The 11410-nt window shown below is 46.2% G+C and overlaps 2 protein-coding genes across 4 annotated transcripts in view; one reads left to right on the forward strand and one right to left on the reverse strand.

The window, feature by feature from the left end:
* Nucleotides 1–7677, reverse strand: part of Hscb (HscB mitochondrial iron-sulfur cluster cochaperone) — a 10213-nt gene extending 2536 nt beyond the window's left edge. The window contains exons 1-4 of one of the 2 annotated variants that reach the window (XR_003842962.1): nucleotides 7401–7677; nucleotides 4505–4601; nucleotides 4165–4259; nucleotides 3087–3231 (exon numbers count right to left, since the gene is read on the reverse strand). Coding sequence is in view for 1 of the 2 variants with exons in the window: in XM_021187064.1 (XP_021042723.1) it covers nucleotides 3087–3231; nucleotides 4170–4259; nucleotides 4505–4601; nucleotides 7401–7633 (565 nt within the window). In the remaining variant the exon portion in view is untranslated. The remainder of the gene's footprint in view (nucleotides 1–3086; nucleotides 3232–4164; nucleotides 4260–4504; nucleotides 4602–7400) is intronic. The other variant, XM_021187064.1, reaches the window with a different exon arrangement.
* A 182-nt stretch (nucleotides 7678–7859) lies between these two features.
* The window catches only part of Chek2 (checkpoint kinase 2), a 33974-nt gene continuing 30423 nt past the window's right edge, over nucleotides 7860–11410 (forward strand). Inside the window, exons 1-2 of one of the 2 annotated variants that reach the window (XM_021186804.1) lie at nucleotides 7860–7954; nucleotides 9314–9648. In XM_021186804.1, coding sequence (XP_021042463.1) covers nucleotides 9321–9648 — 328 coding nt within the window. In that variant the 5' untranslated portion in view covers nucleotides 7860–7954; nucleotides 9314–9320. Of the gene's footprint in view, nucleotides 7955–8341; nucleotides 8452–9313; nucleotides 9649–11410 lie in introns of those variants that run through there. The other variant, XM_029533658.1, reaches the window with a different exon arrangement.

The following is an 11410-nucleotide window of genomic DNA, read 5'->3' on the forward strand; positions in this document are numbered from 1 at the left end:
GCCTGCCTCTGCCTCCCGAGTGCTGGGATTAAAGGCATGCGCCACCATGTCCGGCTTTTCCAGGACTTTCTTAACTCGAGGGAAAGAGAAGCAACACAGGCGTCAAGGGTGAGCTTTGCCTTTCTTGCAGTCTTCTATACGTTAACACTCTACAGTCATGGCATTTATTTCCATTCATTCATTACCAAGTATTTAGGAAACCACTCATAACATATACAGCCAACCAGGAAAACGAAGACATTTCCATTACATATCGTAGAACAGAAAGCGCCAAGAGCAATACAGGTATGGAGAAATCACTCTCCTATGGTTGCTCATTATAAAATGAGGATTTTGCAAATATGTAAGAATGACAGCCGGACAGAGAAACCCTGTCTCAAAAAAANNAAAAAAAAAAAAAAAAGTCAAAAAAAATTACAAAGACGTAATTATCACTGCTTATTTTTCTCTTCTAACATTTATAGCTGGTAAAGATCATCCTTGTGCTGCCTCGTTTTAGGTCAACTTGATGCAAGTTTGAGTCATCTGAGAGGAAACCTCCGTTGGGCTAGAGGTAAGCCTGCAGAGCATTTTNTTTTTTTTTTTTTTTGGCTTTTTGAGACAGGGTTTCTCTGTGTAGCCCTGGCTGTCCTGGAGCTCACTTTGTAGACCAGGCTGGCCTCGAAATCAGAAATCCGCCTGCCTCTGCCTCCCGAGTGCTGGGATTAAAGGCGTGCGCCACCACGCCCGGCTGAGCATTTTCCTTTTAAGAATGATTTATTTTTATTTATGAGTATTGGTGTCTTACCTGCATGTATGTCTGTCTGTCTGTGGGAGGGTGTCAGACCCCTGGGGCTAGAGTTACAGACATGTGAATTGTCATGTAGGTGCTGGGAATTGAACCCAAATGTTCTGGAAGAGCAGCCAGTGCTATAAGTGTTGAGCCATCTCTCCAGCCCCAGAGTCTAGTCTAGCCTTGTCTGTGTGTCTCTCTCTTTCTTATGATCTTCACTAGTGATTGGTGGGGGAGGGCACAGCCCAGTGTGATGGCATCCCTAGGCAGGTGGGTCTAGGGAGAGACCTCCAAGCTGAGCAAGCCGGTAAACAGCGTTCCCACAGGGCTCCCTCAGTGATGGGCGCTTCCTGGGAAATCTAGGTGCAAATATTGATTTCAATAAACCATCCTCTCCGAGTTGCTTTTGATCATGGTGTTTTAACACAGTAATAGAAACCATAACTACGACAACCCTCAGCGCTGCGAGGGGGTCTCATTCAATTAACTAAGGACATTATGTGCAAAAAACTGGGGAAAGGACTTCTGCTTGAAAGACAACAGGACACAGTCACACCTTTAATTGTAGCACTGAGGGAGGCGGGAGATCAGTTTAAAGTCATTCTTAGTTCCAGTAGTGAGTTTAAGGCCAACCTAGGATACACAAGACTGTTCAGGACATACACAAAAAAAACAACAAACCCTATAAAATAGAGGGTGGAATGCTCTGTGGTTGAGCACTTACTTACCCAACAGGTCTAAGTCCTTGGTTTAGATTCCTAACACGAGAAAAATATTCAAGACTGTGACATCAAAATCCAACCTGGGTGGGTGGAGATGGTGTACACCTTTAATCCCAACACCCAGGAGGCAGAGGCAGGTGGAGTTTAAAGACAGTCTGATCTACAGAGCAAGTTCCAGGACAGCCAAGGCTACACAGAGAAACCCTGTCTCAAAAAACCAAACCAAATCAAACCAATCCAACTTGCTGTTCTGCTCTATAATGTGTGTGTGTGTGTGTGTGTATGTGTGTGTACAAGTGTTGTGTAGGTCAGAAGTCATTTGTGTGTTACTCCTCAGGTACCACCCAACTTTTTATTTATTTATTTATTTATTTATTTATTTATTTATTTAGCGTAAATACACTGTAGCTGTCTTCAGACACTCCAGAAGAGGGCATCAGATTTCCTTATGGATGGTTGTGAGCCACCATGTGGTTGCTGGGATTTGAACTCAGGACCTTTGAAAGAGCAGTCGGTGCTCTTAACCACTGAGCCATCTCACCAGCCCCCACCACCCAACTTTTATTTTATTTATTTTATTTTATTTTTTTTATTTTTTATTTTTTGGGTTTTCGAGACAGGGTTTCTCTGTGTAGCCCTGGCTGTCCTGGAACTCACTCTGTAGACCAGACTGGCCTCAAACTCAGAAATCCGCCTGCCTCTGACTCCCAAATGCTGGGATTAAAGGCGTGTGCCACCACGCCTAGCATTATTTTATTTTTAAAATGACATTAATTACTTAAGAGTGAGAGAGTACTTGTTTGTGTGTGGGGTGTTTGTGTGTTGTGTGTGGCCCAGCAGCTGTGTGGAAGTCAGACACAACATGTGGAATTGAACTCAAGTCCTCCTGGTTGTGCACCAAGCACAGGTGTACACAAACACCTCATGACCCCTGTAACACCTCTGTATGTCAGCCTCCACCTTTGGGCCAGTTCTATGAAATAACTTGACCTATCCCCTGTGGGTTTTCTTGAGACCCCTGACTGATACCCTGTGGAATGAAATGGAAACTGAACAGCCTGGGTCAGAAGGTCAGGGTTTCCATGACTGCTCTGCTGCAGATCTGTGTGATCCCGGGGCGTTTTTTACCAACTTCTACCAACTAGGGGGGCTCATTTTCCTCCCCAGAAATAATGATAGCATCTAAACAGTATGCCAGACAGAAGCATCTGTCGCAATACTCGGAGTATGATCACACTCTTGGTTAAGGCTACCTTCCAAAGTCAGTTCTTGCATGACAATTAAGGCCAACAAGTGGTTTTCTTCCTTCCTTTTTTTTTTTTTTTTAAAAAGACATTTATTTTATGTATATGAGTACACTGTTACTCTGTTCAGACATACCAGAAGAGGGCATTGGATCCCATTACGGATGGTTGTGAGTCACCTTGTGGTTGCTAGGAATTGAACTCAGGATCTCTGTAAGAGTCTTAACCACTGAGCCATTTCTCTAGGCCCCCCCCCCCCAGCAAGTGTTTTCCTTCTCATTTCCCCTCTAATGTGGCCATGTCTTCCTTGGGGAAATAAAGCATATTTATTAGCATTTTAACCTTTACCTCTGACAGTGGCTTCTATCTCTTCCATGGCGGCCTCACTTTGGGCGTCTGCAAGTCTTTCATTGATTTCCATGATTTCCACAAGGAACTGACTGTCTGCTTTGTCATCTGTCCCTTCAGAAATTTCTATTCCTTGGAGCTTTAGCTATTGGGGAGGAGAACAAGGAAAAAGAGTTTGGTTAGGAAAGAGTCAGTATCATGTAAATTCTGCTCCCTCCTTCAGAGTCCAGAGCCTAGTACATGCTAAATAAGCACTGTGCCACAGAGTTGAGCCTAGGAAACTGGAGCTGTCCTAGTAATAGTGAGTGCTGGTATAGGACCTCACCCTGCTGCCTGCAGCTGGGCTCTGGATAGTCACACCTTTCCTCAGACATTAAGTGAATGTTTACAATGTTTCCCTCCAGTTCTAAAATCGTCTAGAAGTCCTTACAAAAGAGACTCCAGCTAGGCGTGGTGGCACACGCCTTTAATCCCAGCNCTTGGGAGGCAGAGGCAGGCGGATTTCTGAGTTCGAGGCCAGCCTGGTCTACAAAGTGAGTTCCAGGACAGCCAGGACTACACAGAGAAACCCTGTCTCGAAAAAACAAAAAAAAGAAACAAAACAACAAAAAGTAACAAGGTAGCTGGTGTATAGTTGAGTGGATTCAAAACCTAGTGCCATCAAAGCGAGCAGCAAGCAAGCAAACAAACAAATAGAAGCAAGCAAATGAAAGAAAATCCAGTAATGATCAAGCAGGGGCCACAGCTCAGATCAGAGCGCTTCCTTAGCCCGAGGCACTAGGTTCAATACCCAGTACTGAAGGAAAACAAAAATTAGGAACGAGCTGGATGTGGGTGTGATGAAGCAAGAGAATTAGTAACCTGGAGCTATCCTGGGCTACAACCAGTGATGTTTTCTTTCAAAGGAAAACACAAACAAGCAAAGAACACTGATTACACTTGTATAAAAACTTTTCTTTCTTTCCTTTCCTTTTTTTTTTAATTAAAAAAAATTTTTTTTAAGGTAAATATCATTTGCTTCCTGGACCAGGCTAGGTCTTATACAGAGGAGTCCTAGACAGATGGGTTGGGAAATCACCTTACAAGATATAGTCCTCTGGTCAGGGGAGCCTGAAGCGTCTTATAGGCATCATTCACCAGGGTGGAATGCTTCTCTGAGAAGTGTTTTTCAGTCTGTTCATGGAAGTAAAAACAGTTTTATCATCACAAGAGCCGGTCAAGCTGGCTTGGTTCCGTTATCTGGGAAGCCAGATAAAAGCTGGGAGGAAATGACAGCTCTGTGACCTGGCTGTCTAGGGGCAGGCCGCCACAGGGTGGAGCTAGTAGCCCAACTCTTTCCCAGAGCAACAGAGCTACCCACCCAGTTGTGTCCATACATGGGGAATATTGGGGGGAGGGTGGGGAGGGTCAGTAAATACCTGAGACTTTTGGCTGAAGAAATCTGGGTGGACAAGACGCTGCAGTTGCTGGTACCTGTGCTGAAGTTTCGTGATGTCAACCCTGAAGGAGCGGTTGCTGGAAGGAAACCAGATGTCATTCATAGTTCTAGCCATTTACTAGGGTCTGATTCCGCTCTTGGGGAGGATGAAATAAACACGTAATCAAAGGATATTTTTAAGATGTGGTAGCTGCAATGAAGGAAAATAGAACTGGTTCGGAAGAGGTGGTATAGGTATTACATCAGAGAGGAGACCCAAACGAGCAAAGATCAGAAAGGGACATGAGTGGAGAGAAGACACTAAACTGGCCGGAAGGTCAATTGCTTGACACATTCAGAGAGGTTAATATGCATGGTAAGCACTCGGTGACTGAGGGTCTCTACAGGTTGGGCAAGGACTTTGGTGTCAAGCCACCCCCTACGCTCCTCCCCACTACCAGACCTCTTTTTATTGTTTATAAAAAAAGATTTATTTCATATATATGAGTACTGTTTATCTCTCCAGGCACATCAGAAGAGGGCATTAGATCCCATCATGGGTGGTTGTGAGCCACCATGTGGTTGCTGGGAGTTGAACTCAGGACCTCTGGAAGAGTGCTCTTAACCTCTGAGCCATCTCTCCAGCCCCTTTTTACTTTTTTTTTTTCTTATTGGATATTTTCTTTATTTACATTTCAAATGTTTTACTTTTTGAGACAGTTTTTCTTTCTTTCTTTCTTTTTTTTTGGTTTTTCGAGACAGGGTTTCTCTGTATAGCCTTGGCTGTCCTGGAACTCACTTTGTAGACCAGGCTAGCCTCAAACTCAGAAATCCGCCTGCCTCTAAATCCTGAGTGCTAGGATTAAAGGCGTGTGCCACCACACCCGGCTGAGACAGAGTTTCTTAACTAAGATACCCAAGTTGACTTGGAAGTCACTCTATGAACAGCTCAGGCATGCCTTGACTTGTAATAAATCCACTTTAGCCTTTTTTTTTTTTTTTTTGAGACAACACTTTAGCCTTCTTTATAGGTGGGCTTACAGGTCTGTCCTTGGGTCTAGAGCCTTGGTATTAAAAATGTGGGTGTGTAGGAGGGAGAGGGAGAGGAAGAGGGACAGGGGAGAGAGAGAGAGACAACTTAAAAAAAAATCCTGGGTGTTACTCAATCACCCAGGGCTGAAAATTTTGATCTTCCCCTTCAGCTTCCTGAGTAGTTGGAATTAAAGGTAGAGACTATACAGGGCCATTGATAACTTCAAGCAGGTATTATTTATTTATTTAATTTTGTTTTTGTTTTTTTCTGAGACAGGGTTTCTCTGTATAGCCCTGGCTGCCTTGGAACTCACTCTGTAGACTAGGCTGGCCTCGAACTCAGAAATCCGCCTGCCCCTGTCTACCAAGTGCTGGCATTAAAGGCGTGCGCCACCACTGCCCAGCTATTTATTTATTTATTTATTTATTCTTTTAAAGCATAGTCTTGGGATTTGAACCCAGGCCTTGGCTAATGCAAGGATGTGTTGCATCACCATGATAAAGTGAGGATTCAGCGCTCTTTCTTTTCAGGGAGTGATTCAGACAGTCTGTGGAGTCTGCTACTGTGCAGTCCTGACTGTGTTGCATCACCACGATAAATTGAGGATTCAGTGCTCTTTCTTTTCAGGGAGTGATTCAGACAGTCTGTGGAGTCTGCTACTGTGCAGCCCTGACTGCAGGAGGCAAAATGGACTCTTTTTGCTTTTGCCTGGAGGTTGGGATCATAGTTGCACACAGTCACAGCGGGCTCTCCCATTTTAATCTTTAGTTCAACTCTGCTCACATTTCTGTATCTCTCCAATCTCTGGGGGTTGGGGGAAGAGGGGAGGGTAAAGGCAGGTCGAGGGGCTGGAGAGATGGCTCAGCAGTTAAGAGCACTGACTGCTCTTCCAGAGGTCCTGAGTTCAATCCCCAGCCACCAAGTGTCTCTCCCTCAAATCCTCAGCCTGAATTAAATTTTTGTGTTTGAGATAGGCTCCCACTTTTTTTTTTTTAGGCTCCCACTTTTGACCCTTCTTCAGCCTCCTGAATACTGAGATTTCAGACATTGGCTACCACACTTGGTTTGTTTTGTTAATTGCTTTCGGTTTTTTGAGATCTAGTCTCATGGAGCCCAGAATCTCACCAAACTTGGAGGTTCAGCTGTACCCTCTAAATGCTGGACTCACAGGCAAAACACCAAAACACCTGGCTTGTTTTGTTTTTACTTTCTGTTAAATAAATAACTTATTTGAGATGAGTGTTCCCTATTTGTGTGGTTGGTCTCCAAGTGGGGAATCCTCCTACGGTAGTCTAGCATGCTTTTAATCCTGGCATTGGGGAGGCAGAGGGGGTTGGTTAAGTTCCAGGCCAGGTTGGACTTCAAGGTGAGGCTAAATTAAAAAAACAAACAAACAAAAACCTCTCCCTGTTCCAGTTTAGCCAATGGATTTCCCTTTTCCAGAAGTCTCACCCCTCAAACCTCCCTATACTGTTAACTTGTCCCTGTTTCCGTTTGTTGTTTGATGTTTAAAAACAAGGTCCTTGTAGCTGCGGCTAGTCTTGAATTCCTGAACCTGTAGTTTCCACTTTTCAAGTGTTTAGATCACAGGCATCTGCAACTTCACTCCTGTTTAACCCCGCCTCCACCCTTATCTTCGCTCCAGTCTGTAACTTTATTTCCTCTCCGTCTCAGGAAAACTATGGCCGACACTTATCCATCTTTTTTAGTCGTTTTGAACCAGTCTCGGCAAATTGCCTAAGCTGGCCTTGAACTGTGGTTCTCAGCCTCAGACACCCCCCCCCCCCCAGTTGGCTGGAAATTACAGCCCCGCAGACGCCGCCCCAAGCCTCGATCGCTCGGGTCACGACGCGCTCGCCCGTACCAGTTCATGAGGCTGAAGTAGTCCCGAGTGGGGTCAGGAGGCTGCAGCGCGCGGCAGTGTGCGCAGAAGAACTCATCCCCACACCCGGCTCCCCTCGCGCGGCCGCAGTTCCAGCACGGCGGCGCAATGCCCTTCCCCGCGGCGGCATTGCTGCTCAGCAGTCTCCTTCCCAGGATCCCTGCCAGCCGCACCTCCCACACGCACAGCAGGGCACGGGCCCCGCAGCCCCACATCCGGACGGCCGCTGCTTGCCCTGGGTCGCTAGACCCGACCGGGAAGGAGGAAAGAGCGGCTCGCTGCTGATTGGTTAAGGGAGCCGAGGAGGCGGGATCAGCCGCGAGAAACCAAGACGCCGAGTCCCGTTCCGCATGCTAAACTACAACTCCCCGCAAGCCTTGAGGCTAAGCGCCGCAGTCATCTTCGAGCTTTCTTATTGGTCCTGCCGGGGAGGAAGGCGTTTTGATTGGTTGAGGGTGGAGTTTGTATCCGTAGGTTTAGCGCCACACCACTGGCGGAGGCTGTGCAGAGTTTGCGGTTCCCGGTGGTCCCACGCGGTGAGTCATAAGTGGGGAACTTTTTGAATGTTTGAGGATTCGAATTCCGTTCTCATGCTTCTTGTGCAAATGGGCTCTCTGCAGCTTCCGCTCTGTCCGCTTACTTGTGCGAGCGAGGGGGCGCTGTGCATAGCCAACTCTTCCTTTTTTTTCTGCCCTTGGGGCGCGCGGGGGGGAAGCGGGGGGAAGTTCACTTTCCTTGTTCCTTGCGAGCCGAAGCAGGTCTGGGCACATAGGAAGGCACGACGCCGGGGCTGTTCGTTGCCAGAGCGAAGTAGTTTTCATAACGAACATTATAAATGTTCATGCCAGCCCCTAGATCGCTTTTTTCCCAAATGCTTACTGAGAACCCGATCTTCGCTGCTAGGCTCTGCAGGAACTGAAGAGGGTACGTCAGCATACTCAGCACACGTGTGGGGTAGGATGGCAAGGAATGGATAGGAGACAACCAAGCCATTCTCTGCTTCTGTACATGAAGGAAGATGGTGTAATGCTTTGTAAGTGGCCACCGGAATTCTATTTATAATCCTGGGATTTTGCTATGGTCACGTTCCCCCCCCATTCATGAATGGGCCTGCCTTTCATTTTGAGGTGGTCATAATGTGCCCGTTCCTTTAAACTTTTATGTTTTTTTTTTTTTTTTTTTAAATCACGTGTCTAAGTCTGTGCAGTGCGCACGGGGGCCAATAGAGGGCATTGTATCCCTCAAGAGCTGGAACTACAGGTGTTTGTGATCTTTTGGATGTGGGTGCTGGGAACTGTACTCTTTTTTTTTTTTTTTTTAGATTTGTTTGTTTGTTTGTTTATTTAATTCATGTGAGTACATCCCTGTCTTCAGACACACCAGAAGAGGGCATCAGACCCCATGACAGATGGCTGTGAGCCACCATGTGGTTGCTGGGAATTGAACTCAGGACCTCTGGAAGAGCAGTCAGTGCTCTTAACCGCTGAGCCATCTCTCCAGCCCCGGAACTGTACTCTTGACTCCTTAACTGTCTTCATTTTGTATGTTTGACGATACTGGGAATGGGATCCAGTACTTTGCAACTGTTGGGGAAGTGATCAACCATCTACCATTGAGTTACAGCCACATAACTAATTTTGGGGTAGAGATTTACTTTACTTTTAATTATGTTATCTGTGTGGGAGTGTACACATGTGTGCTCTGGTGGTTGCAGAGGCCAAGATCCACTATAGATCCACTGGAGTTGGAGTTGCAGGCAACCTCGAGCTGCCAGATTTGGTGCTGAGAACTTAGGGAAACTTGGGTTCTGCAAGAATAGTATGTGCACTTGCCTGCTGCTTCTTCAGTCTCGAATCCAGAGCCTTGTTCCTTATTGTCGGACTCTTGTTTTCGAGGTCGGATATGAAGAGTCACCAGTCCCACAGCGTCACCTCCTCAAAGGCTCATGACGGTGCTTCCTGCTCACAGTCCCAGGGTGGCTTCAGCCAGCCCCAAGGCACTCCCTCTCAGTTGCAAGACCTCTCACAGTATCAGGGTACATCCAGTTCCTCTACCAGCACAGTGCCATCCTCCAGCCAGTCCTCGCACTCCAGTTCTGGGACTCTGAGCTCACTGGAGACAGTGTCTACCCAGGAACTCTGTTCTATTCCCGAGGACCAAGAACCTGAAGAACCTGGTCCTGCCCCTTGGGCTCGGCTATGGGCTCTTCAGGATGGATTCTCCAATCTAGGTAAGGCACTTTGTTATATAATATAGTGTGTTGTTCAGAGAAAGAGTTAGAGAAGGTGGTTAGGTTGTTGCCGCAGAAGTCTCAGGGATCCTGTAACCGTCTGTGGTGGAGTGACTCCTCCTGGTGGCCCTGTTCATACTGAGGATCAGATTTAGGCCTTACACATGGTAGAGAGCTCTTACATTGAGCTACATCCAAGGTCCTATCCCTGGCTACCTTATTTTCATTTTCAAATAGAATCTTGCTAAATTTCATAGGGCTAGCCTCAAATTTTTCTTTTTTCTTTTTCTTTAGAAAAAAGGTCTCATGTAGCCTGGGTTAGTCTTGAACTCACTATGTAGCTCAGCCTGGCTGTGAACTTGACCTTCCTGCCTCTACTTCCCAAGTACTGGGTTTATAGGCACACATTACCAGGCTCTTCTCTTTTGTTTGTGAGACAAGGAATTCTGCAGCCCAGGTAGGCTTGGAACTCACAATGTAGTTCCTTGGGACTTTGAACTTGCATTGATCTTGTCTCAGCTGGGATTACACATACTGACCATATGTGATTCAAATTTATTCATTTGAATGTGGCTATTCAGCTCATTCTGAGACAGTTTTGAAAGACACTTGTATTAGTTAGGGTTCTCTAGAGGAACAGAACTGATAGAATGAGTATGTATGTATGTATGTATAGGGGCTAATTAGAGTGGCTTGCCTGCTGTGGTCCAACTAATTCAACAATGGCTACCCAGGGGAGGTCTAAGAATTCAGTAGCTGTTCAGTCCATAGGCAGGATGTCTTAGTTGGTCTTTAGTTTACATTAGAATCCTGTCAAAGTATGTTGTAGTGGGCTGGAGAGATGGCTCAGTGGTTAAGAGCATCAACTGCTCTTCCAAAGGTCCTGAGTTCAAATCCTAGCAACCACATGGTGGCTTACAACCATCTGTAATGAGATCTGACGCCCTCTTCTGGGGTGTCTGAAGACAACTACAGTGTACTTTCATATAATAATAAATAAATTAAAAAAAAAAAAAAGAAGTATCCTCTAATGCCAGTGAAGGAATGATCTTGCCAGTAAGAGCGAGCTCAAGCTGGCAAAGCTTCCTTCTTTCGTGTCCTCTATACAGGCTGCCAGCAGAAGGTGTGGTCCAGCTTAAAGGTGGATCTTCCCACCTCAAAAGATCTGGATTAGCCCAGATGTGGTAGTAAAAGGAAACAGAGGCAAAGTGAGCTCTGAGTTTGAGGGTAGCCTGGGAGTTCCAGGATTTCCAGGGGCTACACAGAGGAACTCTGTCTCAGAAAAACAAAACAAAACAAAACAAAACAAAAAACCTACCCAAACTGGGGGGACAGGATCCATTAAATTGGTCTACATCATATGGTCTGGATCATCCATTAGTTCTCTTCATGATAGAGAGAGTTAAGACCTACTAACTGCTCAGTCCACAAGACTAGATGTCTCAGCTGGGAGTACCAACTGGGCACTGACAGCCTGGAGGATTCCTAGAGAGCCGCTGATCTTCACTCTGTATTGGAAAGAAGCAGCGAAGGGTAGTAGCAGAAACAGTGGCATAGAAGCACTTGTCAGCAAGAAGCGAAGACAAGCAAGCAAGCATGGCATAGAAGCACTTGCCAGCAAGAAGCGAAGGCAAGCAAGCAAGCAAGCGTGGCATAGAAGCACTTGCCAGCAAGAAGCGAAGGCTAGCAAGCAAGCAAGCAAGCATGGCATAGAAGCACTTGTCAGCAAGAAGCGAAGGCAGCAAGCAAGCAAGCAAGCAAG

Source organism: Mus pahari, chromosome 23 (assembly GCF_900095145.1).
Source record: "Mus pahari chromosome 23, PAHARI_EIJ_v1.1, whole genome shotgun sequence".
NCBI classification, from domain to species: Eukaryota; Metazoa; Chordata; class Mammalia; order Rodentia; family Muridae; genus Mus; species Mus pahari.